This window comes from Lagopus muta, chromosome 6, assembly GCF_023343835.1.
Source record: "Lagopus muta isolate bLagMut1 chromosome 6, bLagMut1 primary, whole genome shotgun sequence".
NCBI classification, from domain to species: domain Eukaryota; kingdom Metazoa; phylum Chordata; class Aves; order Galliformes; family Phasianidae; genus Lagopus; species Lagopus muta.
The window spans coordinates 19,102,586-19,129,253 of NC_064438.1; the positions used below are offsets into that span (position 1 = coordinate 19,102,586).

General features: G+C 45.4%; 1 protein-coding gene across 6 annotated transcripts in view; it reads left to right on the plus strand.

Moving 5' to 3' along the window:
* Window positions 1–26,668, plus strand: part of LDLRAD3 (low density lipoprotein receptor class A domain containing 3) — a 224,489-nt gene that overhangs the window by 106,308 nt on the left and 91,513 nt on the right. For 4 of the 6 annotated variants that reach the window (XM_048950264.1, XM_048950265.1, XM_048950262.1 and 1 more), the window contains one exon: window positions 5,995–6,151. In XM_048950264.1, the coding sequence (XP_048806221.1) occupies window positions 6,085–6,151 (67 nt within the window). In that variant the 5' untranslated portion in view covers window positions 5,995–6,084. Of the gene's footprint in view, window positions 1–5,994; window positions 6,152–14,823; window positions 14,942–15,028; window positions 15,056–26,668 lie in introns of those variants that run through there. The other 2 variants (XM_048950266.1, XM_048950267.1) reach the window with 2 other exon arrangements.

Below are 26,668 nucleotides of genomic sequence, written 5' to 3' on the forward strand. Positions count from 1 at the left end.
TGTTCTGGAAAAGCTTCTCAAAATTGCTCATATTTGCAAGCGAGGGCTGACCTTGTTCCCCTCCATATTGCTTTTGTCAGAATGAAAACATCAGTGGAGAAAACAAAACAGCCCATTGGGCTGCCAAGTGAATTATGCAGTGTGCATGTACCCATCCTGAGCTCCCAGGTATTTCTGTGACAGCTGCACTCCTGGCCAGTGGGCTGTGACACTTGCTTGTCAAGATATGTCCTGATGACACTTCCATACCAGGCCACGTTTTGCTGCCTCACATTAGCTGGATCTCAGGATCACATGAAGTGATGGAGATAATTCCAGGTATTGTTCCCAGATTGCTGTGTTTCCTTCACAGGTAAGGAAAGATCAAGGCATCTTGATAGGTGGTTCCTGATAGCCACAAGCCCCGTGAACTCACTGGTGACCATTTATGGGTGTCTGATGGGAAACGGTTCAGCCCAGGTACTGATGGTGATCTAAATGAGTTCCCTGCCCATAGCTCTCTCCTGGTTTGGCACTTCAGGAAGTCTGGGCATGGGATCAAGCTGCACTCAAGCTGGTCAGATGTTTTGGTGGCGAGTCTGTTGGTGTCCAGAGCAGCCAAGTTCCTGATTATCTGCTGAGAGCTCCCCAAATCTCTGTTCAGCTGTGGGATTTTAATTTGTGTCATGAAAGATGGAAAACTGAAGGCTGGCTCCAAAACATGCCAGATGCTCAGTGAGCTGATCCATCGTTTATTTCTAGCATTTGTCACCCTGGAGTGACTCTGCTGTGAAAACATGAAAAAGCCGGGGCCCTGCTGACTGCAGGGCAGCAAACTCAAAGCTCAATGACATGGTAATGAAACTAAATAAAATAAACAGAATGAAGGCAGTAGTGCACTGAAGGCAACGTAGCAAGAAATGTTCAGGAAATTGTTGTTTTGAAGGAGTTCAGAAATCTGCTGGAGACTTCATTTCTTACGTCCCTGTCTCAAAGACAAACTGAAAACCAGTAGCAATCCAATGTCATTGTTCCTGCTAAACAGCTTCCTATAGTGCATAAATTGGCTATAGCCCGGGTTCCCATCATTTGGGTTTCCCTTGCCACCATTTGTATTGGGGGAGGACAGTGATGTTGGAGTGCTCCCACGTCCCTGGCCACCACCACTGGGGCAGTACTGAGGTCAGGCAGGGAGGCTTTCTCTCTGTGCCCCTCTCTGCAGCTCTCTGTGGGTGATCACTGTCTTGCAGTGTTCCCCAGTGTTTCCATTTCTCACTGGCATCACAGCCAGGCCCTAGGCTTTTCTTCTGTTTTGACACCTTTGCTACTTCCAAACAGTAAGACCATAAATTTCTCCCCATCCTTTTTTGCAGAGAGTGTGTAACCAGAGCTTCATAGCCTTTGGAGATGGATAGTCCTGCTAATAAGAAGGGTGAGGTGATGATGTGCTAGAAAGATCCCCCGGGGATGCATTTGCCACTTTCGGCACTTGAAAGATGATAAGCTGTTAGATAAATCTCCTGAAAATATCACTTAGGCCAAAGTGGGTTGGTCAAAGGTGGTCAAAAGAGTTTGAAAAATGCCCCATTCAGACTTACGCAGTGACAGGTCAAAATATGAGACAGAAAACAGCGGGAGCAAGATTTTAAAAGCTATGCTGCCCTGAAAAGGGCAGCTACATTCGTATGGCCACCCGCTGCATCCCTGCCCAACTGCCTGAGTTAATGCCATCTTCCCCAGTGTCTTTTTTCACCTGAAACAGAGACTTTGCTCACAGGAAGCAAATGCCTGAATGCAATTTGGGTAATTAACATAGTGGAGGGTTAGAGCTCAGATCAGATGAGAAAAGAACAAAGGGAAAGAAAACTTAGAGCACTGCTCTTTGCGATCCGTCACCGGGGCTCACACTGCATCTCTCTCTCCTCATGTATGACCATTGCTTTACATTTCTCACCTGAAAACACGACCATTTCAGAACATGTTGATATGCTGATGATTCCAGCCTCTCCTCAAGGTAGCTGTGGACATTTCCTCTGCTGTGTGACCACCAGCTCCTCCAGCAGTGTGCCTGTTGCACCAGACTGGGGCTTTGCCAGGATCTGGCCTCGGCAGGAAAGAGAAGAGCATCTCCCATCTGTGCAGGCTGTTTCAAATTGTTCTCTCTTCCTCCCACTTTGCTCTTTGCTGCACAGGTGTCCTGTGCTCAAAAAAACAGTTTTTTTTTCCTTCTTGCTTTAATTTGCACTTTGTGAGTGCACCTGCTTGCACAAAACTTGAGACAGGCCCATTTGCTCTCACTGTTCAAGTGGGAGATTCAAGCAATGTCACACGCGGGCATCTGTTGCTCAAAGGAAATGATGGTGTCAACTTGTCATGCTTTGCTCCTGCATCCTGTGTAGCAGAGCAGCAGCCCACGCACAGCTGGAATTCCTTCCTGCCAACAAAAAGCTGCAGTCAGTAGGTGAAATCCACACAGGGCATCATTTGGATCTTTGAAATCAGACTCTTGGGCAACTTGAGCGCTGTGTGACCTTTTTTCATTAGGCTGTCAGACAGAGGTACATTTTTCTTTTGTGAAAACAAACAAAGAGTCATCTGCCTTCAAAGGATTCATTGTCAAAATGCTTTCCATCTGTGCAGTATTCTGCTTGTTATTTGCCTTTGTCTTCTCTTCCCGAGGGGTTAATTAAGACATGTATTCTTCCTGGGCTATTTCTTGACTGCAGAGGGGCTGAAAACACAGATTTGTTTTTATCTGTGACAATGTAGTCAGATGTCCTGAATCACTGCTGTTGGAGCTGGAAGCAGCTTGGCAGACCAGCCAATATATCTCCCCCTGAATGCAAGGTTCTTCCTTGAAGGGCACTCCTTGTGTTTTAATCAATATGATATATAGGAGGTTCGATTACTTCCCTTGCTACCTCCCGTTTCTCTGCTGTTCACAAATCCTAGAGATAGCTGGAAACCTTGAGAATTGTGTGCTGTGTTTATAGTTTTGATATTCTGAGGTCTAATTCTACTTGCAGTTTTTGCATATCGAGGCGCGTGCATACAGATTTATTGGTTTTGAGGCTTGCTTTTAGACTCTGCCCAGGCTGGGTTGCTTTGCCACAGCATGGCTGCCAATGAGCAAAGGATTATATCCTTGTAGTTTTATCTCAAACGGTGAAGTTTGACATTTCCTGATTCCGCAGAAACTTGTATCAAAGTGTTATCTTACTGTTTATGGAGGTAGTGGGACAGCATCTGAATCACCTGAGTGCAAAGGCATGTGCCAAGTGTTGTTTTTGCTCTTGGAGCCTATCTCTTTAAGGGAACAAAAGGAATAACAACTGAAGAGGTATGTTCCTGAAAAGGAGAGCTAAGTTGGGCTGTCATATAGGAAACACCAGTCCGTACTGAGATGTCAGCATAAAGACAATGGCTGTGCAAAAATTTCTGCAGCTCTGCCTCCCACTCGTGAAGACCACAGGCCCTACCCCTGGCTCAATGAGCAATGTGGCAGATAAGGGTGTTTTATCTCCATTGAAAAGATTAATGTCAAGCGTGAGGATTAGTTCTCTGCAGCGCAAGAGATTAAGTTTGGATTTTGCAAGCTTTCCCATTATCAGCTTTCTCCCAGGACAATCCCCACAGGCCTGTACCACCCTCCCTGACTTCCAGATTCAGGGAACGTCCTTCATTCATCTGTGCTTCCTTTTGCTCCAGCCCTGCATGGAAGTGACCGCTGTGCTGAGCCGGAGCCTCACAGTAAAGATGTACTGGTTCTGGAAGCCGGCGTGTGCCAGCACCCCATCCTGCTCCAAGGGAACCACAGCAGCTCCCATCACATCCCAGCACTTGGGCTGAGTTTTGAAATAATGATGCCCATACTAATGACTCCTCACCATGCTAAAAAAGACAGAGTGTATGAAAACACAGAAAGCTCCAGGTCTGTCATGCCAGTTTTTATTTTGTACCCCATCGAGGCCTGGTCTCTGGCAATACCCCACTCCCCTGGCCGCCATGGCCTGCCCTCCCTCCTGCCAGCCTGGCACAGGTGGAGAAACCAGTGCTCAGGGTGGATGTAACCAGGGCTACTCGCTGGGCGACCGCCCGCTTAATCTGATTACTGACCGGTGACGCAGTGCAGCCCATTAACCTTGTTGTGCCTGGCTCCCTGACACTTGTGGCACCAATGAGGTGTGACGTGATTAAATGAGACTGATCAGTTTGCTCACCAGTACAATGCCCACAGATGCCGTGCTGGGGATTTACAATGCAGGGAAGTGTTGAAGTCCATCATTTAGATGTTATGGCTGCCTTCCTCTGGCCAGAGTTATGACTGTCCTCTCCAAACACGCGTAGCTTGGTGGGGGGGACAGTGAGTCTTCTGGAATGGTTCCTGGCAGGTCTCAGCAGAACCCTGGCTTGGAGGTATGTCTATGGAGCAGAGCTTGTCTTGGTGTGCACCACACGCAAAAGAGGGCACACTCACCCCTGGAGAGGAAAGCAGAACTGTGAGCAATACAACTCCATACGTGTATTCAGTATTCTGATCATATTTCATTTTTGTGTGTGGGGTGAGGAGGGGTGATTTGGGCCAAAATATACAGGAGATTTTTAAAAAGTGCTAACCCATTGTTTACTGGAAAAGGCTATTAGAAAAGGAGGAAGGAGGCAGAAAGAATAAGCCTAAAGATTAAAAGAAAATAATTACATTGGATGGGATACGAAATCAAGGACAATGTTTTTCCTCTCTGCTATCGGCACTGGGATAAGGAGACTTTGTTCTTCCAACATTGTCAAAACAAATGTAAAATTCTCAGCCTGACACTGAAAATGATGGATGCCTTTGCAGAAGGCTGGACGCAGGCAATACAGATTTGTATTGCTGTTTGCTCATGTATCACTTTCTTCATTTCAGTCCACATGAAAGAATCCAGAATTCCTGCTCAGGGGTGCTGCCTGTCAAATAAATACAATATCTGTGAATCAGAGCAGAATGAATTCCGAATGAAATGTCTTAAATCAGCAGTATAATGTTTTATTAATTGGCTTTGTTAATCAGTAGAGCTTCAGGAGCTACAGAACTGTGTATGTGTGCTCGTGTGGGATAGCATGAGAGATCACACAGATGCTGAACTCAGAGACAGCATGCAAAGGAAAAGACTCTCTTAGAGAACAGTAACCCAGCCTTCAGCTTCCACTAATTCCAGAAAAGATTTCATGGCCAAATGCTCACTCAGGATTACCTAGCAGAAAATTACACAACTGCCGGCAAAGCAAATAGTCTTGAATAAAGATGAACAAAGCCCCTAAGTCAAGTCAGAAAGCTGTTGTGAACTAATCACTTTTCTGATCTTAACTGCTCTCTAATAGCCATTGGGTAGTGAGTGCCTGAGATAAATGCTTATAATAACTAAACCTTGCGAGATGAAGTGCAGGCAGGGTGAGACAGCTGTTCTCTGGCTTTTCCTCCTGCAAGCTGTCAGGGTGACGCTGGTTGGGGTCTTGCTGCAATGGGATGGACCAGGTGGAACCTGACAGGACTCCACATGCTGCTTTGTCCCCCAGTTTCTCTCCAGTCATCTTCTCAGAGCTGGTGCTCCTCGGCCCTCCTCCAAACATGTTTGTTGTAGCAGCATCACACAGAGGTCTCAGTCATGAGAGAGGCCTTCCTTGGGCTGAGCACGGCACTAACACTGAGGAGCTGGCATCCTAATTGACAAAGAGTAAAGGGAAAGCGATCACAAGGAAGCACATGGGTTAGCTTTTGGCTCATGAGAAGGAAAATGAATGGAATAGGATATCCTTTTGCTAAGTAATATAACTTGTGCTGGAAAGGGATGCCAACACTCCAGTATTGCCAGGGCCAAGACTTTTTGGCCTAGTCTTGCAGAGCAAAATTGTATTCCCATTCCTGGCTGAAGAATCCAAGAATCCATTCTTTTCCTCTGGATGCAGGTTAAATTTAAAGGTGTCTTCTTTATTTTTAATAGCTGTCTTTTTTTTTTCTTTTTTTTTTTTTTCCAGTTGCCTGCTCTTGCATTTCTCTGATGTTTCCTGTGGAGATATTCCTCGGTGACTCCCTGCAATGACACTCATAAAGACAGACTATTAAATATGAATCACAGATGCTCTGAAGAATTCCCTGATATTGCTACCAAAAGGGAGGTGGATGAAGTAAGAGGTAAGGGCAAAAAATAATGTCATAGTAGAACAGTTTCTTTCATTCCCACATGCTGCAACAAATAATTTTGTTAATGAAGTGTTACAATATTTTGAGAGTGTCCCTCTCTCAGAAGGATTTCTTGGAATCTCATAAGCACCTTTGGTAGGCCTTTGCACATAGGCCACGCACCTCTTGTGTGGATGATATAGAAACTCTAGCTCCTGCTTCAGATCAGAAGGACACACCCTGAGCATTGGTTTAACTCTTTCATCTTTTATTTGGGACACGACAGCAAAGTCTATGATAGCATGCCAAACAGGATTTGGCCTGAGCTAGTGATTCAAAATTGCCTGATGCTAATAGCTGCTTGTTTGTGTTCTTGTCTCTCTTCCTGCCACGTGCTTTAAAGGATTTTAACAGACCTGAAGTGGTATCAATTTATTAACTCCTTCGGCCTTCATACAACATAGAAAAAAATTATGCCTTCTTGCATTCAAGTGAAATGAAGATAGGAGATTGATCATGCTGGACTGATAATATTGCCAGGATCCCTTTTGCTCTTGAAAAAATACTTCTTTCTTCCTTTTTTTTTTTTGAGTCTTCAACTCTGCTTGCCATAGGATTTTCCCAAGTTTATTCTTCTTTTCCTGTGCTTTATAATCCTGACTGATTGTAAAGGATAGGAATTTATACTTTAAATGCATTCCTTAGCTGGAGCTTCCATTTCATGCACAAATCAGAGTAGGAAAGGCTGTATTTTAAATGATACCTCTTAGCTGGTTTGGGTCCAAACTACTCCTGCCTCGCCACATCTTAGTACAATTTAGCAGCTCTCAGCTGCAGTTTAGCCATTAACAATGTCAAATTTGGAAAGAACTGACTGGCTCAAACATGAGGTGCGTATTAATAAAGAAAACTCCTGGTTTTGTGCCATCCCAGCAGGTCCAGCTGCCAGCATCTCTAACAGCTGTGCTAGGGCCTTGCATCCTCTAATGTCTGCAAGCTCAGGGGAGCAATCCCTGTTTATATCACTAAATTTTTACAGTCCAGTCCAAAGGAATTCCTATACAGTGCTCTAGTCACCTTTAAGAAGCTTCTAACAGTACTCTGAACAAATAAACACTCAGCAGTTAACAAATAACCCAAATCAATCAATCCAGTGGCCATGTAAATGCAGGAAAAGCACATGCTGGTGTTTGTGCAACATTTAGTGCAAGCCTGTAAGTGTAATACAAACAGAAATGAAACTATTTCATTGGCATTAGGACCAGCTACTAAAAAATGAACCTTTTGGACTTTGGGACATTTTGTTTTCAGATCCAAATTTGCACTGGTTTTATACGAAGTTCCAAGGCATTGGAAGCTTCCTTTTTTTCTCAGCTCAGACCTGAGTCAAGCCTAAGATGCACTTGTGCCATCAGGACTGATTCAGATCTGTCTGAATTCAAGCAGAATGATTCTCAGGGATCTAAGTATGTGCTGCCAAGTGTGGGGACATACAAGGCCTTCACTGTCTGCACAACCCCTGTTGTTATGCAGCAGTACTCTTAAGAGTCTTCTGTATCTGCTCCTACACCTACTGTAAAACTGGAGCTCCTCTGGCAGTGACACTGTGGCCTTTCCCTACATCCATGAAAACTGCACCTTCTCTCCTAAAGTCAGCTGGACAGTTTTTTACATGATGCCTTGCCATCCCTTTGTGCACTTTATCATGGTCTCTAAAACCTCATGAGCTGCTTTGCACAGTTCTGGAAAATGGACAAATGTGGCTTCTCTCTTAGTAAGACAGGACAGCACATTTCATAAACATAATCTGCCCTGTTCTGCAGCACACACCTACTCCTTTTGTTTGCAGAGGGAGAGAGGCAAGCTGACACTAGGCCAGGAGGATCTGCTGGCCAGAGAGCTTCAGGCATGACGGCAGCCACTGGAGATGCTGCTTTGTGGAATTGTCTGCCCTGCTGATATAGCCAGCAGCCTCTGGATCTGAAAAGCCCTTTATGCTTCTGGCATGTGAAACCAATACTAATGCATGTGCAGGAGAGGTCACTTTGGATTTCCATACAGACAGGTTTTCCTTTTTTTTTTTTCTTTAATGAGATTTCAGGAGAGGGCAAGGGAAGGTGGCTGGTGGAACATTATTATGGAGCCTGTAATTGCTTATATAGCTTTCTAAACTGCTTGCACTAAGAGGAGCATGATGAAAGGGAGGCAAAGGGCTGCTGCTCTCTAGAGCATGTTGGGGAAGGGCAGGGATACACGAGGGCAAGGGCTGCAGGAATAGAGAAGGGCTCTTCTGACATTGTATGTGTAATCTAATCTAGGCCATAATCATTTCCTACTGGCTCAGCATCAGTCACATTGTTAGCCTAATACTGAAATAAGATCATACCTGCCAGTAACATTTGCTTTCCTATCTGGCCCATCTACGTACTGCAGTACTTCCTGGTTCAATTCATATGGGACCAACAATCTCAGTTATGTCGATCCAGACATAGCAGAATGCTTTTGCTGAGCACTCCCTGCAGACCCAGGAAACCATCACAGTGAGTGCTTCAACATGCCATTGCTCTCTTGTGTAAAAATAAGAACGAGTCTGTGCTGTCATATGGGGTCTTTTTGCCTTCCTTCACCCCACATTGTTCACAAACAAACAACAAAGACTAAAAAGGTATGCAAAGAATATCCCATATCTAAATCCACGCTATATCTGCACCCATACTGTGTGCAGTGTGGGTGGGACAACAGGTATGGCAGGACAGATTTGTTCGGCTGTTACTCCACTTCCTCTGTTGACACTAGGACTGCAGGATGAAGTGCTGCTGGCCCCTGCATTGCACCTCTGGCCATACAAGTTTGTGTTGCAATCTTACATGTTCAACGTGCTTCAGTCAGCAAGCCTCAGTCTTCAGGAGCTGTGGCAAGAAATGAGAGGTGTGCTTTCCTCAGATCAGCGCTGTTAGTACCATCACACTATAAGCATCAATGTTTCCCCCCTTTTCCCATGCTCTCAAAACAACACGTCATTAAAAAATCTTTGTAATAACCAGGCACTCTGTTACACTTCAGAAAATCGAAGAAACCTGGACAAATTCCTGTTGCAGGTCATAAATTTCTACTGAGCTTCTTGCACTTCCCAGGATGACAACTACTTGTACCCCACTACTACCAACACTGCTGCAGCACTTCCAGCCAGCCAGCCAGCCTCAGCAGCAGAAGTCATCTGAGCAAAGAGAAAAAAACAGCCCCTCTTGTTACAGCGAACACAAAATGACTGCATTCGCAATTTTTAGAATACTAGCTGGGTTTCCAGATAGAAACTACAAACACTCTATAGATGCCCTTCTCCCGTCATCTCATTGCCTTGCATTTCAGGAGGGCTTAGAAGCCATAAATTGGGCTCCTTTTTCATCTCTTATCTAATCATGAAGTCCTTTTGTAAAAGAGACCATCTTTCAAGCTCGAAGGAAGCTTGTCTGATTAAGGACCTCAGGGTTCAATTCCAAAAGAATGAATTTAAGATCTGACATTCTGAAAACGCAGTTTTAGCTTAGGTCTTCTTTTCCCATGAAGGTTTTAGCATCCTGGCTATTCCATCCCCTCCTAGCCTTGAATTTTTAATGACTTCTCTGCTTCTTGCTGCATTTCCTCTGCGCTGTCTACAAAGGCATATGTGTGAGATAGCACAAATATTTTGAGAACATGTTAAAAAAAAATAAATCCCACAACACATACACACATAAAGAGAAGCTCTCATGATGTGTTTCTTTCATGACCTAGAGCAAAAGAGACACTGCTTTTAAAACAGGTGTTGAACTAGAGGCATGAGTTAAACTGTCAGGCCCTCAGGTGGCATAGATAGCTGGTGTAACATTCTATGTTAGTTGGGGATCTACGCACATAATGTATGGCATTTGCCTGCAGATTATACCAAATCTTTATCATCTAGACATATTGATTTGCCTTTTGTTATTTATTTGTTAAAGCCTCTTTAAGGGCAATTGGAGCTTAACTGCTGTGGTCCTGCTAGAGGATGCGTATTGATCTGGGCATTCATTTATTGATTATCTACTTTACTGCCAAATAATCCTTTCTGTTTGCCTGTCTCTGCCTACTTTGGATTCTGGAAGCAGCCTGGAAATTTCACACACTGTCCATTATATGAACGAAAGGTATTGATATGCTAACTGTGTGGGAGGTGAGCGGAAGGAGTGGGAACCACATAATCATCATCTTGCTGTCCTATGTTCAGTCTGTGATGACTTATTTTGAAATCATTAGCTGAAAATATTGGCATTAGGCAATGAATAACATTCACATCAAAGAAAGAAAATTACATTTTTAATTAAAAAAAAAAAAAAAAAGCTTGCAAACACAATGAATTTCTAATCAGTCCCTCCAGAAATTACAAGTACTTGGAAGGTCAAGGATGGTAAAACTGAGCTGAGGGGTGGGAATGAGGAGTTTGCAAACAAGAAGACTTCTGTCTGGCCTTATAGCTAGAACCTGTAACTATGGAATTGCCCACTTTATGTGTATATGTATAAATATGTCAAATGGAAGTGATGCACTTTCTTGAAAGTGCTTTTACTTTGCACTTGAATCTGGCAGTGTGGCCTTGCTGGTCTACAGAAAATGATTAAAAAGTAAACTAGGCATCATTACCTTTCACTGTCACGTTTGATTTCAAACTTTGTCCTTTGTATCAGAGTAGCTGAAACTGGGTGTTTGCTTGGCTTGAGGAAGTGTTGTGGAGATGCAGAATTGTCTGGACACACCAGGACAGCCACATGCATTGTGGGTGTGAGGGTGGGAGAACTGCTCTGAAAATGTACCAGATGAAGTGTAACGTTGATTGGAGTAAAGTGAGGAGAAGGGAAAACAGCTGTGACCTCCCTAAGTGATACAGCTCAGGAGGAATCCTGCATTTTCAGCATTATCAGGGAATAAATAGGTGTTATCTGCTAATACTTGACAGTTGCATCAGAGTGGGCAGAGCACTGATCTAAGCCCCTCATCCTGCTCTGGAGCAGTGCCCCAGGATGTGCCACTGCTGCCATAGTGCTCCCTGCCATGGCTTTGACAACAGGGGAGAGCCCCAAAGGAAGTGCAGCCTGTGGGGTTAACTATGGAGCCATTGTGCACTAGCACAGATGCAGTTAATGCAATTTGTGCTATGGAAGGACAGAAGGACAAGGCTGAAACTGTGAAGCAAAGCACCAAAATGCTTGTGGCAGAAGAAAGAGGAAGAGAGGAGCCTTTGCTCACCCCAAGTCCCACAGGCACGAATGAGGTGTGGACAGGAGGCAAAGGACAAAACCTGTCAGAGCCTGGGGTGTTCTGCTGGAACACAGGGAGAGTCTCTCCACACGGGCCTGAAGGAGGGCACTAGGCAGGAGACACAGAAAATAACCCTGCACTGTCAAGGGTATGCACAAATTGACCTAGCGTGCCTTTTCCATCTCTGATTTCTGAGTCAGAAACAGAGAATGCCATTACAACCACAGCTCAGGCCAAATGAGAGCTGCACAGCAGGGGGCTCTTTGCAGATGGGTGATACACGAAGAACAAAATGAAAATGAATGAGCCAGAGCTCCAGGGCCTTCTCTCTCCACTGGAACAGAAAGCCCAGCAGCTATTGTAGAGCAAGCAGTGCTACAGTTTCTGTGCTTTTTCTACCATGAAGAGCCCACGTCCTGGCAGCAGAGGAAGAAGAGGATTTAACACTTAAGCTAGCTTAATTTGTACCAGCAGAACATCCCAGATTGGGTCTGTCATAACACACTTTCTCTGGATGCTCATTAAAACCCTTTCTGCACGCAGAATACAGAATAGGCCAGCTCTGCAGAGACCAGTCCTCATGCCAGCCGTGCTTGTGCCTTGGGCGCTGTGAGCAGTGAGCTGCTGGCAGCAGGAAACCAGGGCTGGTGGAGCTCCTGGGGCCTCGGGGGCTCAAGGACAGTGCACTAGTGTGCCTGGCTGCCTCCCGCTGCTGGGGGCTCAGCAACCCATGGTGTTCAGGGGACAGGGAAGCTTGTCTCACTCTCTTTGGCCTTTGTCATAGTCCCATCTGCTTTTCTGAGAAGGCTGATGGTGGAATTGTATGTCTGGAAGCTGCTCCTGACCTTCATGATGAGTGCCGTAGCAATGCACACCATTTTTACATGTTAAGATGTGAGAGAAGCATAGGAGTGATATGAAGGAATCTGAATGCCTATTATGACTCCTCTGTTGAAAACTGATTTCTAACTCTCTTTTCTAAAGAGAACATGGTCACAACAGTCAGGAGAGCTTCAAGCTTGGTGCAGAGCTAAGGATCAAAACATTGCAAAGCCATAATGGAGATGAATCCTAATGGATAGATGGATATAGGCTGATATTCTAGTATGCCTGTTTAACTTGATAGATGTTAATGATGATGACAATTTTAGAAAAGTATTTGGATCTATGTTTATCATTTTGCTGCAGTGTATTAAAAATGGAATTAGTATTATTTTGAATCCATCAAAAAGCTGTTGCTAAGCATAGTGCCAAACTCTCTCCTTTTTTAAGTGGTAGTCAGTCATATACCAAATATTGCGAAGTATTATTACATTTTTTTATCTTTAATTAACACATTCCTAAATTTTCATCATTATCAATCCTGTCACTGGGTCTGACACATGTAAATGACTGGAAATAATTCCCTCAGAGCACTGTTTCCAGATTGAAGCCAGCAAGTTTAGACTGCACCTTTGCAGCACAGTAACAGAGAACAAACTTGATGCCAAAGGCAGATATCCTTACACCTACTGTTAACAGAGACCTAGATGTTAACATAGGGTTTGCTGAGAGAAAACCTGATTTATTCAGAGACTGGGAAGTTTATAAATTAGAGGACCCAACATTTCATTGCAGGGGAGGGCAGAAGGTAAAGCCACCTTGGACTTGCAAATCCAGCAGCAAACATCCCACATCTTTTAGAGCACTGAACAAAGTACCAGAAGCTTTGGTTAGCAGCAATTGTGCTGATACAAATGAGCCTCCTCTGACAAGCTTGGCTCTGCTGAAAATTTCCCTTTCTAGCCTTCAGTTGTCAGGCACAAAGCTACAATGAGTGACTTTCTCATAACAGATCTTGCCAAGACCACAGGCCAAGCACAGTTCTTCATTACTCTGGTGTAATTTACTATGAAGCTAATGAAAGCAAGAAAGGAATCTTTTTTTCAGAGTATATTCCCTTGTTTGCTGGTACCCCACGTTACTTTTAGGCATTCAGAGTCCAACCACATACTGAGCAACCTAGATTTTTTCATTTATCCTTCCAGCATCTTTGTGGTGTGGGTGGCCTCGCTGTGAGCCCAAACATGGGCTGACACGAATGACACCTCAGGCTCACACACACCCCTCAGAACTGCCAGTGCACACAGAAACAGGCTTGACTGAGAATACAGAGTAGACTGTGGCGATCCAACACGGGGCTCAGCTACACCTGACCAGCCCCTTTCATCTGCTTTCCCTTCATTTTTGCATGCTTTTACCTCTTTGATCTACCTAAGTCCCTCCCTGTCACACTCTTAGGTCTTTATCCAAAACACCGCCTAAGATGTTCCAAAAATGCCATTCCTGCTGCGTCCCATGAGTCCCATAGGTAGGCAATAACCACTGTTAGTTAGCAAGGCACTTGGGAGACAGCTTCGTGGTTGACTCATCTCAGCAGGCTTCACACCAGGGAACAAAAAGGTCTAATCAGTCTTCTCTGATATGCTTTGAAGCAGCCACTTTGGTGTGCTCCATTTTCACTGGTAAGATGATTGGGGATTCTCGCTGGTCTTTGTGTTTACAGGGGTTAGATTTTAATCACATCACCAGTGGGTTAACTATGAGGGGCTGAAGTACCACTAACTAACTAACTGACTAACTAACACAGGCTAAACTGTCCTTTGGAATGATGCAAGATTCTTACCAATCTCCACAAGCTGTTCCAGCTTTATTTAATACCAATTGTAAGAATATTTCTGTGCAGATGAGCTGAGCAGTTTTAGAAGCCACTTAGCAGCTTTTTACTGCTACAAACCCGCTTTAATTCTCAGCTAAAATAACATACGCGCTAAGCCCTTCTCTTCAGCTATTAAACACAGGCTGCAAGCTTTTGAAAGAGCTGAACTTTATTCTGCAGGCATGCAGATCCACTTCTGCACTGCCGCACGCGGGGGAATACTTTACAACCAAGAGGTACCGCTTAATGGAGAGACAGCGATTTGCCCATAAAAGCGGGACGGCTCACGAGCTAACGTGGCTTTCTGCGCTCTCGGTCATTATATACTGAAAATTAATGTTGCTTAGAAGAAGGCCCTCTCCTCCCTGCTGCTGAAGCCCAGCGGGTTCAGGCCGAGCCGCAATTTCAGCTTCCCGAATGCCGGGTGTAGGAGCTTCGCGAGGGTGCCGAGCGCCAGAGCGCAGCACGAGCCGCGGGCCGAGCTCCGGCCCCCCGCCACGCTCCACCGCGCGCGGCCCCCGGCCGCCACCCGCCGCCAGGGCGGGGCGAGGCGCGAGGCCCGCGATCCCTCCGCGGCGCCAGTTCCGCTCCCCGCCCGAGGGGGCGGCGAGGCCGGGCGCGACCCGCGGGCGGCGGCCTCGGCCGGGCAGGGGCGTCCGGCGGGGGCGGGGCGGCGGCGGGCGCCGCCCCGGGCCCTCCCCCGCCTCCCCGCCCGCCGCCCCGGCCGCAGGCTCCTCCGTCGGGGCCGGGCCGGCGGAGCAGCCCCGAAGTTTGCGGAGCGGCCGGCGCCGAGGCCATGTGGCTGCTGTGGCTGCTGCTGGGCTCGGCGGGTGAGTGCGGGCGCGGGCCGTCCCGGGGCGCTGCCCGGCGGCGAGGGGGCGTGCTCGGCGCGGCGGGGGAGGGCGCGGGGCCTCGCGTCCGCCCCCGCCTCCCGGCGGCGCCCGGTGAGCCGGGGGCCTCCGGCCTCCCCTCCTCTCCTCTCCCCTCCCCTACGCTTCCCCACCTCCGGGCGGGCCGAGGCGGTGGGGGCCGCCCGCGGGGGGGCCGCGCGCCCGTCCCGGCCTCCCCTCGGGGCGGGCTCGGGCTGGGGGCGGCCAGCGGGTGGGCGAGGCGGTGCCTTGCTCGGCGCCGGGCGTGGAGCCGTTCGGGAGCGGCCCGGGCCCCGCCAAGCTGCCCCGCCTCGTCTGGGCTGCTGGGTGGGCTGCGCCGCTAACTCTTCCTTCGGTAAACTTTTACACCCCCGTGGTCAGCGGCTGTCAAAGTCAGCGAGCTGCCGGCGTGCCGTGAGGTCGTGCTGCGGGCGTGATTGGTGCTGCTGCTCGGTCCTAGCGGACTCTTGCCCGGAAAGAGGGTAGCCGACTTCGTACTGCTGCCGGCACGGGAATCGCTCCGTGCAGATGGAACGATGGCACGCAGTAGCAGAGTTTGGATTGTAAAGCGGGATGTTCTTTTTTCTTCTTATTGAAGAGCATTTGTTGTCATTAAGGTCTTTTAAGTTTCACAGATTCCACGATATAACTTTGGTTCTATGGGCAGGAAGAAGGAGAGGTGCAGTGGGACCTGCAGTGTTTCAGGGTCACGTACCTGCCAGCTGCGTGTGCAGCGTGTGTGGCTGCTCTGTAGGTTTGTGTAGGCTTTTCGAAATTATTTCAGCTGTTCCTTATTTGGAAACCTTCAGGCAAAGCCTGGGTTTGTTTATCTGTGTTGTGATGCTTTCTTCCTCGTTAAGTTCCATAACACAGTAACGTGGCCTGCACTTCACCGAAGTGTTCTAGCAAGGGACATGTTTCCATGTGCCGCGTGTACGTGAGTGAACACACTGGGCTTAGCGTGGGGCCTTGGAGCTGCCAGCCACCCACCTGAGCATGGCAGTCCCACAGCCCACCCCTCACAGGCCTGTTTCCCATGTGGGAGCCTTGCACGCTGAGCTCTGCCCTTCTTGCACAAGAGTTCCGCTGCAGTTATTTAACCAGTGACTCTGGCTTGCTTTGGAGCCGATGCAAAGAGCTTTCTGAAACCTTTTTTATTGTTATTTTTAATGCATTTTCTATTTTGAACATTCGTGTATTGGATCTTCGGGATTTTTGTTTAAAATGTTCCTTCCCCTGTATATTTTGGCAGCCCCATAACCTTCCCACAGGGAGAACTGGCTTGTCTTTGCCTGGCCTTTTAGTTTTGATAACTCCTGAAAGAATTTCTTTCCTTTTGAGTCTTTTTTGGGTATGGATCGGAAACTTTGAAGCCCTGGGGGTCAGTGTCAGCTAACAGAAAATAAACAGTGATTCAAGTCTGTGTCTAACAGTTGTTCCTGTTGCAGAAATAGCTGGGATTGCATCAGTGGAGATTTGCAAGGCAAAGTTCGATATTTTATTTACATCTTTTCTTAATAGATCAAATGTCACTTTTGATCCTGAAAGACCTTATCTGAATGGGAAAGGTTTTACCTATGCTATGTACAGGGTGAATGTATACGAGGCTGACAGATGATCAGAAGGAGACTGTCTTATCTCCAGCCATAACCTCTGCTCCCAGTAAAAGAGCTCCCCAATTTTATTCCTTTCTTTTTTTCAAGCTATGCCTCATTTCAGGTCCCACTGAGCTCTCACACCTTCATGTGCCCAGGTAGCACTCCACTCTGCCATGCTCTGACCCTGTTCCCAGCACTTCTCATGGCTCCAAGGCAGCTCAAGGGTTCCTGAATGCAGGTTAGGCCCTTCAGGGGTTGCAGTTACCATCTCGGGCTGTAAGAACATCATCAGGTTAAGGAAGATTGCTTTTTTTCTGACAACTACAAAACTTGTTCCTGTTTTAGATCTGAAGTAGGTCTTAAAAATGTCAGTCTTCAACCTGCTGGAGAGTCAGAGTGCAGTGAATAGCTGGAATTCCTACACGTGGTCTCTAGGATATCACAGCCCAGTGTAAAGATTGTTCTGATGTATAAGCAGTATATGATGTATAGATGTTATACTTCCTAAAATACACTCAGCTATCTCAGTTTTAGGGGGAAGGTTTGTGGCGGCTCCCTCCTGTCTTTCGCACTTGCGCTGTTGGGATCAAGACCTTGTTTCACAGAAAGCATAAACATGCAGGACCACATGTATGCTGTCATCACAATTTGCTACTACATTTCAAAAGTCTAAAAAAACCATAACATCCCCAAAACTGAGCAGGGATGGAAGCTGCTCAAAGGGTTATGTTACTGCATTAATAATGTGCGTGGTGTAATCCTCGCTAGCTTAAAGCTTTGGTACACTGCAAAGGGAATACCTAAGATTTCCATGTGCTGGTCTTCATTTGTACTGATGTTGAGGTATTGCTTCCGTTGGATTTCTTTGCTGAAAACCCTCGTGTTCTGCATGGGAGCTGAGGAGTGCTGTTGAGTACCATTCTGCTCCACTGCTGTATAAATAAAGGGAGCAAGGAAAGCACTCTACTTGGAGGCATGTCTGTCCTGTGTATACAGCATGCTTGTTTTGTATTCTTGATGCAACCTCTTAAAAACTTCTAAACCAGGTCTGTTGCTTCAACAACCACAATTTTTCCTGTTCCATTACGTGTGCAAACTGCAGACTGTTGTAGTGCTTTGATGTGTGGGTGATGAACAAGGATTCCTGTAGCAGCTTTGGCAAGTGAGGAAGCTCCCATCTCGGCTAACCAATAGGAGAGAGAAGAGATACATGAGAGGTGCTGGATATTTGCTGTAGTGAGAGCAGCTGAGGGGTGCTGCGTCAAGGGAAAGCTCCACATCTGGCTACAGGTCATTTGATGTTTGTTTGCTTAAGACTTCCTTTTTAGGTGGTAGGTATCGTACTCTGTTGTTTGCTATCAGAAACATTGGGTGCTGCCAACACCCAGTTGGGGGTAATGGCCTGATTGCAGTCTTGCAGTCACGTATCATGGTAGGAAGTGGAGATTGTTAGCTATAAAGTAGACTGTCAAAATGCACCCCTTGTACGAAAGTGAAATAAAATGTCTGAAGCCTACCGTCAGCCTGCAGTATCTGATACACCAAGAGACTAGCGTGCTCTTTGGATGAAAGGATTTTGTGGTGATAGTATAACATGTTTATTGTGACAACAGCAATCCAGCATCCTGCTTCCATTTGTTTGTTGATTATCTCCCAGGTGAGGAGTAAAACAGCTTCACTTGTCATAAATCTGGGAGGCTGGTTACAGAGCTGATGGCTTCTCAGACAGCAGGATGGGATGAGCAGAGGTTCAAACATCCCTGTTTGGCCAGGAAGGGCTGAGGCAAGGTTTTATCACCTACACACAGGCTTTGTTTTTTAAAGCCAGTAAATCTCACAGAACAGCTTCTGTGATGTTCTGTCCTGTGGTTGCCCTCTGTCTGCGCAGGCAGAAGGCAGTCATGTAACGGGCCTGAAAAATCCATAGCATGAGGTCCTCAATGATGATGGCAGTGCTCTCATTTTCAGCATCCTCAATGTTGTGGAAGCTGACGATGATTTTAATGAAGTGGTGGGAAGCCTTGCAGGCTGTCGTTGTTAGGTCGCCCTGTCTGTCGCAGACAGGCTGTGATGTCCTACCTTTGGTAGGAGGCACTGCCAGGGCTACTGAAGCTGGTGTTTTCTGAGCCTTGATGTGGAAACTGTGCCATTGTCAGTGGGTAGGTTTAGAAGATGAGAAATGAGAAAGATCTGATGTCTTCGCAGTTGTTTTTGTTTTAGTGGGTTTTGTTTTCTTTCTTTCTTTCTTTTTTTTTTTCTTTAAGTATTAAAGCAAAACTCTTGCTCAGGCAAGATTTCCTAATAGGATATGCTAAGATACAGAATGAAGTATTTCAAGTGAAACCAGTTTTAATGATGAGATGCATTTTAAGGTGTCTCTAAAATGAAACGCTGAATGACGGACTGCCTTTTGCCTGCAATGTAAGTAGATCATGGCTGAGGGTAATTTTATAGTCAGCCATTAGTGTAATCAGTTTATCCTGAATTTACTGGATGCTGAAGAATTTTCAAGAGAGAGCTTGTATGTGTTTAAAAAAAAAAAAAGGCAAAGAGTTCTGCTGGAACACATTTAACTAAATTAGCCTCTCTTGCAATGAAACTTTTAGCTTAAATATATGGTCAATAAGAGATATGGGCTGTGAATTTTGCACTGCATTTGGCGTGGGCTGCAAGTGTGTATCCAGATGCTTGTAGGACATGTAAAAACTTGCTACACTGCGGTAGCTTGGTCTTCTTGCTTGAGTCTGCTGTGTTGGTTTTTTCCTCTCGGAAGCCTCTCACACAGATGTACAACTGTCAGAGGAGAGACGAGTTCAAGCCAGCCTTACGCTGCGTGCAGAGTTGGCCACTGAGACTGAAAAGCACTTTAAAGGGAGAAGGTGCTGAAATGCTGGTTGTTTCTGGTGTGTGTTTGTATTTTGCACATGTGAAATGTCAGGAGGTATCTGAACAGAGCCACTGGTCTCTGTTCTTTCTTGTTCTCAGCTGCCACCACAGATAGCCATCTCTTGACTGCAAAGAAACTCGTGAAGTTAGGTGTCTCATTTAGCTGCAGCCCACAAAAACATGTCCTCAAAAGTTTGAGAAGTGGAAGGTACTTCCTATTAGCGTGAGAGGTCTGCTGCAGGATGGGAGCGATGTGGACAGGTAACCAAAATAGCCTGGATGAGTGAAATAGAAATGAAAGGATCCTGCAGGAGGGCTGCTGGTCAGAGCCGCCTCTTTTGTGGTTCTTAAGCCTTCCTCCTGCGACTGCAGCTGAGCAGCTGTGGACCTGGGCATGATCAGAACACATATTCAGTAAGGCTGCTTTTTGGGTGTGAGTAGAAAGTTGCACAAGTTGCTGTGTGATGTATTCTGTAGTGGTCAGGGACCTGACCTGATGAGTGGAAGGGGATGTGGCAGCAAAACTCTTAAAATGAGTGAAGCTTGAACCCGTGGGCAGGATCTTTTCGGATTAGGGGTTGGTTTGGGGAGGTCCTCACCCTGTGTGGTGTTCCCACCTAAAATGAGTGTTGCAGCCTGTGAGGCTTAGTTTATTAAAGATTAGGAAGTGCTTGCACCGAAGATGGTTGGAGTGTGCTCTTCTGGATTTTTTTTCCCTTTTACCAATATAAACAGTTGGATTTGGAGTTCTTCTGGACACCAACTCTCCTTAGCAGCTTTCATTTATGCTGTTAGTACTGTGGATCCCTGTTCTAGTCAGGAGCGATATCTTACAGGTAACTACAGGCATGTTTCCAAGGTTCAGAATTCCTCATGTCTTTGAAATGTTCTGTTTTGCTGGGAAGAGCTGAGTGCAAGGTAAGATTCTCTTGACACTATGAATTCTTCTCGGCTGTTCATCCCTGTTTTTCCTTTCTGTTCTTTTTGTTCAGTACTTCTTTTTGTTACAGTGAAGATTTTTCGTTTGTCATTAAGATTCTTCAAACAGAGGAGTTTCAGGTTTAGCAAAACATGAAATGTAATAAAGACACAAATAGACATAATAATAAAAATCAATGTAATTGGCAAGTTGCACTTTTTTTTTTTCTCCTCTTACAAGGCAAAGGAAAGAGCTGGCAACCTATAGTCCTGTTGCTTACACCTCTTTTTTACTGAACCTTGTGGTCTTCATCTTTTTTTTCCTTAGGCTTGGATCACTTCTTGTGTATTTGGTGGAAAGTGACATCACTTGATAAAGGAAATTTAGACATGTAGGATGCCCTAGTGCTGCTAAACTTGCCCTTTTTTATCGATTTTTCCCTTACCTACTGCTCAGTTGTGCCATGGTAAGGCCCAGCTGTGGGCTGTGTGGCTTACTGCTGTGACTGAGCTTGGAAGGCGCTGTTTGGCTACAGCAGGTTGCTGAGGTCTTGGTCTCAATGGGTTCTTGATGCAGTTTTATATGTGCACTGTGCCTCTTGAGCAAACTTTTGAATTTCTTAGTGATCATATATGAAGTTCAGTTAATATTTACTTGCCCCCAATGCGGGGTGTGTGTGCACAGATGGCTAAATGTGTTGTCAGTGTTGGCACCTCACCGCTGGGGAGATCAATACAAAATGTGCCAGAACAGTTCCTCACATTGTTAAATTTGTGTAGTAGCCCTACTTTGCTGGAGGTGCCAAAGCACATCAGTTCTTCGTGGACAGGTACGTTAATAGACTCACCACTTAAAAGCTCCAAAAGAAATACGTTGCAGCAATGGCAATGAGCTTCAAAGGAAAGCAGCTCTTGTGGCTGGCTGTCCCAGCTCCTGTCCGTGGCACAAGTTGCTGCTTTTGTGGCTATGGCTGAAAACATGCAGATCAAGAGCTGGGTAGGAGTGGGGACCACTAAGGTGAATAGATGGTCTGACTGGAGCCTGAAGTGCACCCACTTCTTGCCTTGAGGAGAGCAGCTATCTACCTGAGAGGTTCAGGGTTCTTTATAGCTTGTCAGGATGCTGGTCTTGAGGGCGGGAGACTGAAACCTTCCACGACAGGAGCCCTGATAAGAAACATGTCTTACCAAGGACTTGGCGTCATATGAAACAGAGTCTGCAGCTTTGCTTGTTTGGGTAACTGGAAAAACACAATACAGATGCTGAGATCAAGATTTGCTCAGGCTGGCAGAATGGGAAGGGCGCTTGGCAAATCCCAGAGTCTGGAAGAACTGTACTTACTGCTTAATCAGTTTTAAAAGACTATGTCATTAAACTAATTAGACGTAATTCAGAATTGGCTAACAGGAGCAACGGCAGTGTGTTTGTGTTGATTGCAGCCTATTCAGACTCAAAATAGTTCTGTTTCTTTCTTTGAAGACGGCCTTTTGAAAGGTGGAAAGAAAGTGGAGAGGGACAGAAAAAAATCCATGGGCTGATGCTGGTTACATGCCTTAATGAAGTGCTGGCTGAATTTAAAACCCAGGATTGTGGGTGAAATCAAAGCCTATGTGGGATAGCAGGTAGAATTGTGTGAAAAACAAAACCAAAAGCATGCTGAACTTTTAAATGAATAGACCATTCACTGTACCGTGTAACTGAGGTCTGGCGTGTTAAACCTGCCTTGTATTTAATGAAGTCCTGGTGTAATCCTAATTTACATTCTCTAAGAAATGTCTCTTTCCTAAGCCTTTCTGAAGGCAGATCTACCTCCACTTGTTTTGCGTGTTCTCTCTTGGGGTTGCAGTGGCTTTGGATATCAGTAAGCATGAAGGTGTGAGAGAAGCATGCCCTGAAATTTTTCAGCCTATTAACTGTAAAGCAAACCACAAGTATTGGTCCTTTTGCAGTCAGTTTGACCAGCAGCCCCTCCACAGATCTGCAGGCAGTAAGTGAGCTTCAGGAATTGATTTCTTTTCACTTCTCTGAGGAAGGACCAGAAGGCACAATGAACCAGTCAGGAGTGCACTTATGACCAAAGATCAATGAGATGTGACTGGAGCATTGATTGAGTACCAGTGAGATAAAAATGACAACGCTAGGAGACTTTCTAGCATTACTCATAAACTTCACAATCTTGCAAATCAGTAAGCAGTATCAATTTTGCCCTAAAAAATCTTTGATGAAGGATGTTAATTTCTGTATTACAAGCTTGAGGTAGAGTGATGCCAGCTCCTTTTTTCATACCAGGATTGCTGACAGTGTCACACATTGCCTTTTTAAGCATTTTTGATTGCAACCTTTGTCTTCCAAAAAGAATAGTTGCAGGGATTTTTTTAACACTTGAATTATCTGTCCATTAAGGAGAAGAGCACGACAGCAGTTTGTCTTCCTCCTTCCAATTTTCCTTAAATGGTGAAACAAAATGTTATAAAACATAGATATTATAAATCATATAATTTCCTCTTTGCACTGCAACTTTAAGGGACCTTTCTGTGAAGTGCTTGTCGTTTTCAACAAGTGAGGTAGAAGTAGATGCTTCGTGGAGAGCCAGTGATTCAGGGCTCCTGAGTGTTTGCTCTTCCGAGATGACTTATCCCGGTGTTTGTCTCTTAGTTACACTAGCAGAGGCCACCCAGGTTTCGTGGCACTTGATGATGTTGTTTTGCACAGCTATACCTTGCCATCAGTCTCACCTTGTAGATGGTATAGAAAGTTTCTGCCTTTCTTCTACAAAATTCTGCATATTAGAGACAGTGGACATTTCTGTTCTAATTTTTTGAAGCAGCTTTGGAATACTTTCAGGCTTTCAATGTTAAGGACTCTCTATTTACAAATGAGTTCAGTAGTAGACTTCAGTGACTAATCAGATAGGGTATCCTTAAAATTTCTAATGGGATCCTTGAAAATCTGCCAAGGGATGACATAGGTTTTCTAATGAATTGTTTTAATGGAGCTCTGGCTTGCTATTTGGTTAACAGTCTTCAGGGTAGCTTCAGGCTGCTTACTTTCCAATTTTCTTGTGTTATCTGGAGATAAATGTCCACCTTATCGGAGCTTAATAGCCAATTAGCTGGAAGAAATAATATCTGAAAATATAAAAAGCAGTTTTGTTCACTGGCAGGATATTCTTGTCCTAACTGAGGCTGAATCTTGCCTGTTGACTGCCATAAACAGTCCTATGGGGAAACTGTTCAGCCTGCAGAGCACAATTTGGCTGATTTTTGTTTTCTTTCTTTTTTTCTTCCTGCTTCATTTGTTTGCTCATCAACAGGTGCAAAGTTGGGCAGCCCACCTTGGTGAACAGACTTTCTTGTTTTAAGAAGCAATCAGTGTAACTTCCTCTAGATCTGTGTGGAGCCTGAAGAGACCTCTGTGAGAGCTGTCAGCTCCTGTAAAAATTAAACCTAGGTGATTTCTGAGGTATCTGGTGGTTATCTCTGTTTTGGACAGGAAACATGCCTGATAGGAGATACCTCAAAGGGAAAGTGGCTTTTGAGACACAGAGCACTCCTTCCAATCACCCAGCTCACTGCACTATTGAGGGCAAGATTTGCAGGCTCAAGAACTCCAAGCTGCTTCTTCACTGTAGGAAAACTAATTAGGCATAGACTCCGTAGGTATTCCAGCGTTGTTTAGCTCATTCTGGAAGGAGTGCATTGGCCTTTTGTTTTGGAAAAAGTGTATTATTGAAGTGCTGTAGTGCCTGTTTTGGTTAGAGAATGCTTTGGGTGAGAGCAAGCTCAGCTGTCAAAATTCAACCCTTGGTATAATAAGCAGCTGTACCAAGAGCTTGTCATTGCATGTTTCCAAGGCAAAATCATTTTGGAGAAGATGAAACATACAGATTCCTAGTCTGTTTTTAAGCAAGTTTCCTAAGTTGTTCCTTTCTTCTCCTCCCATGAAGCACGCTCAGCATTAAACAAAGGTCAGTGTATGCATACAAGAGGAAAACGAAAATGAACACCATACCAGGAGCTCCTGTTGAGCCCTGAGCCCCTTTGAGGGCAAGTAAAAGAGGATAGTTAATTTCCATACCGACAGTGCTTTGAAATGGCTAGATTCCGGTGTTTGCCTCTAGAGTTGCTGTGAGCTGAGTTTGGTTGGATGTTGAGCAGCAGGGCTTTGGGGACGTGTCATTCATGGAATCATATAAGGAGGGGAAAAAGCCACAAAGATTTCCCAGTCCAGCTGTGAACCTATCGTACCACCATGCTCACCAAAGCACGTCCCTGCATACTGTATCTACCCTTTCTATGAAGACCTTAAGGGATGATGATGATGCCACCATCTCCCTGAGCAGCCTGTTCCAAAGTATCATCGTTTGAGAGGAAATTTTTCTTCATATCCAACCTGAACCTCTGGTGGTGCAACTTAAAACCATTCCTTCTCATGCTATCAATATTACAGAGAAGAGGCCGACCCTCACCTCACCACAGCCTCCTTTCAGGTCTGTGTAGAGAGCAATAATGTCACCCCTGAGCCTCCTTTTCTCCAGACTGAACAATCCCAATTCCCTCAGCTGCTACCCATAAGACTTGTGCTCCAGACACCTCACCAGCTTTGTTGCTCTTTGTTGACATACTTCAGATTCTCAATGTTTAATAGAGAGTGGCCAAAAACTGAGCACAGTACTTAAGATGCAGCCTTACCAGTGCTGAGTACAGGGGGATGATCACCTCCCTGATCTGTTCTGTTACAGCTGGGCCTGCCTGCGTTCTAATCAGAGTCCCTGAACGGGGTATTAGCTGCATACTTGCTCAAAGATTTCTGCATATGTCTTTGCTTGTTTACTACTGATGAATGAATTATTCAAGATACGGCTGTGGGCCTTTGATACTGATACTTTGCTTTTTTTTTTTTTGTTTTTTTAATGATGTTCTCTAAAAAGCAGTTTATATATTTGGAAAGCTACTGATCAGTATATGTCTTCAGGTACCCATCTCCTTAGAATCTGAGCAGCACGGAAACATAAATTATGGATGCCTGCAGCATTCCCGTGGGATTGGAGAGCATTAGTAATCATTAACAGATAAAGAAAACCGAAGCCAAGGAAAGCAGAGTAATGTGATCATAGGAGACATCTGTGGTAGGGCTGAATCCTCTCTCTGGTCTTCTCGGATTCCACCCTAAAAGCTGCCCTTTCCTGTAAAGGATCCTGTTGGTGAGGCTGGGCTGTGTCACAAGCACCGACATTCATCTTCCTCCTCCTGAAGCTCACAATCACTGGCATTCCTGCCAGGGAAAGGATTAGGAGCTGACGTGCTGACATTACACCGTGTGTTGTTTAACCTGGGTCAGATGAGATATGGCTGCCAGTTTGACAGCTGAGTCTGTGTCTGCCCCGACTGTAGCAACTGCTGGTGGTGGTGAAGGCTCCAGAAGTGTGAGACTGCAGTAACTGTGTGTAGGCTGCACATAGGGCTGTTGGCTTAGCGTGCCTGGTGTAGGATTGGTAAGGGGCAGGTTGGAGAGCACGATGTGAGATGAATGTGCATGACACCCTGTCTGTTTTCTAATAGCAAGTAAACAATGGCATCAGTGGAAAATACAGGTGGGAAGTGTGGTAGGAATAGAGAGTTCTGTTTCCTAGATTACTCCTATGCATCAGTGATGGAAATGTTCCTTGGTGGTACTACTGACAACCTGAAGTGACTGTAAGAGTGTTTTGAATCATGACTGGATTCCTTGGCTTTCTACTGAGCTTGTAGTTGAATTTATTTGCATTGGCAAAAAGGTTAGCTAACTTGGAGGCAAGCTACGTGTAGACTTCAAGTATCTTAAAGCAGTAAGGTTTCAAGACCACCTTTGCTTCCTCAGGGCAAATCCCGTCACTGAGCACATGTTGTAGATCACATTTTTGATGTGTTTTTTCTTTTTTTTTTTTTCCCCTAGCTTTCTTCCTACTGCCCTTTCCTTTGAACACAGTCATCTTTTTCCTTTTTTTTTCTCCTCTGAAAAAGTAGTAAGAGGGTGGTGGTTACTGAAATGACTCAATTCTGTACGTGGAGCACGTTTTTTTTTTTTTTACAAATGGGTAGAGTGGAATATAAATCAAGGTGGTCTGTGCTCATGTACAGACAGGGCTGAGACAATGTCCTGGAGATAATGGTGATCCTTGACAGTGCTTAACGTTAAGTAGATTGTTTGCTCTTGGCCTTTCTGCCCAGCTCAAAATGGTGATACCACCTCAGTTTCTTTAGTTTCATAAATGCTGGTAAGTGCTCAGTTCCCTGAAGTGAGTGG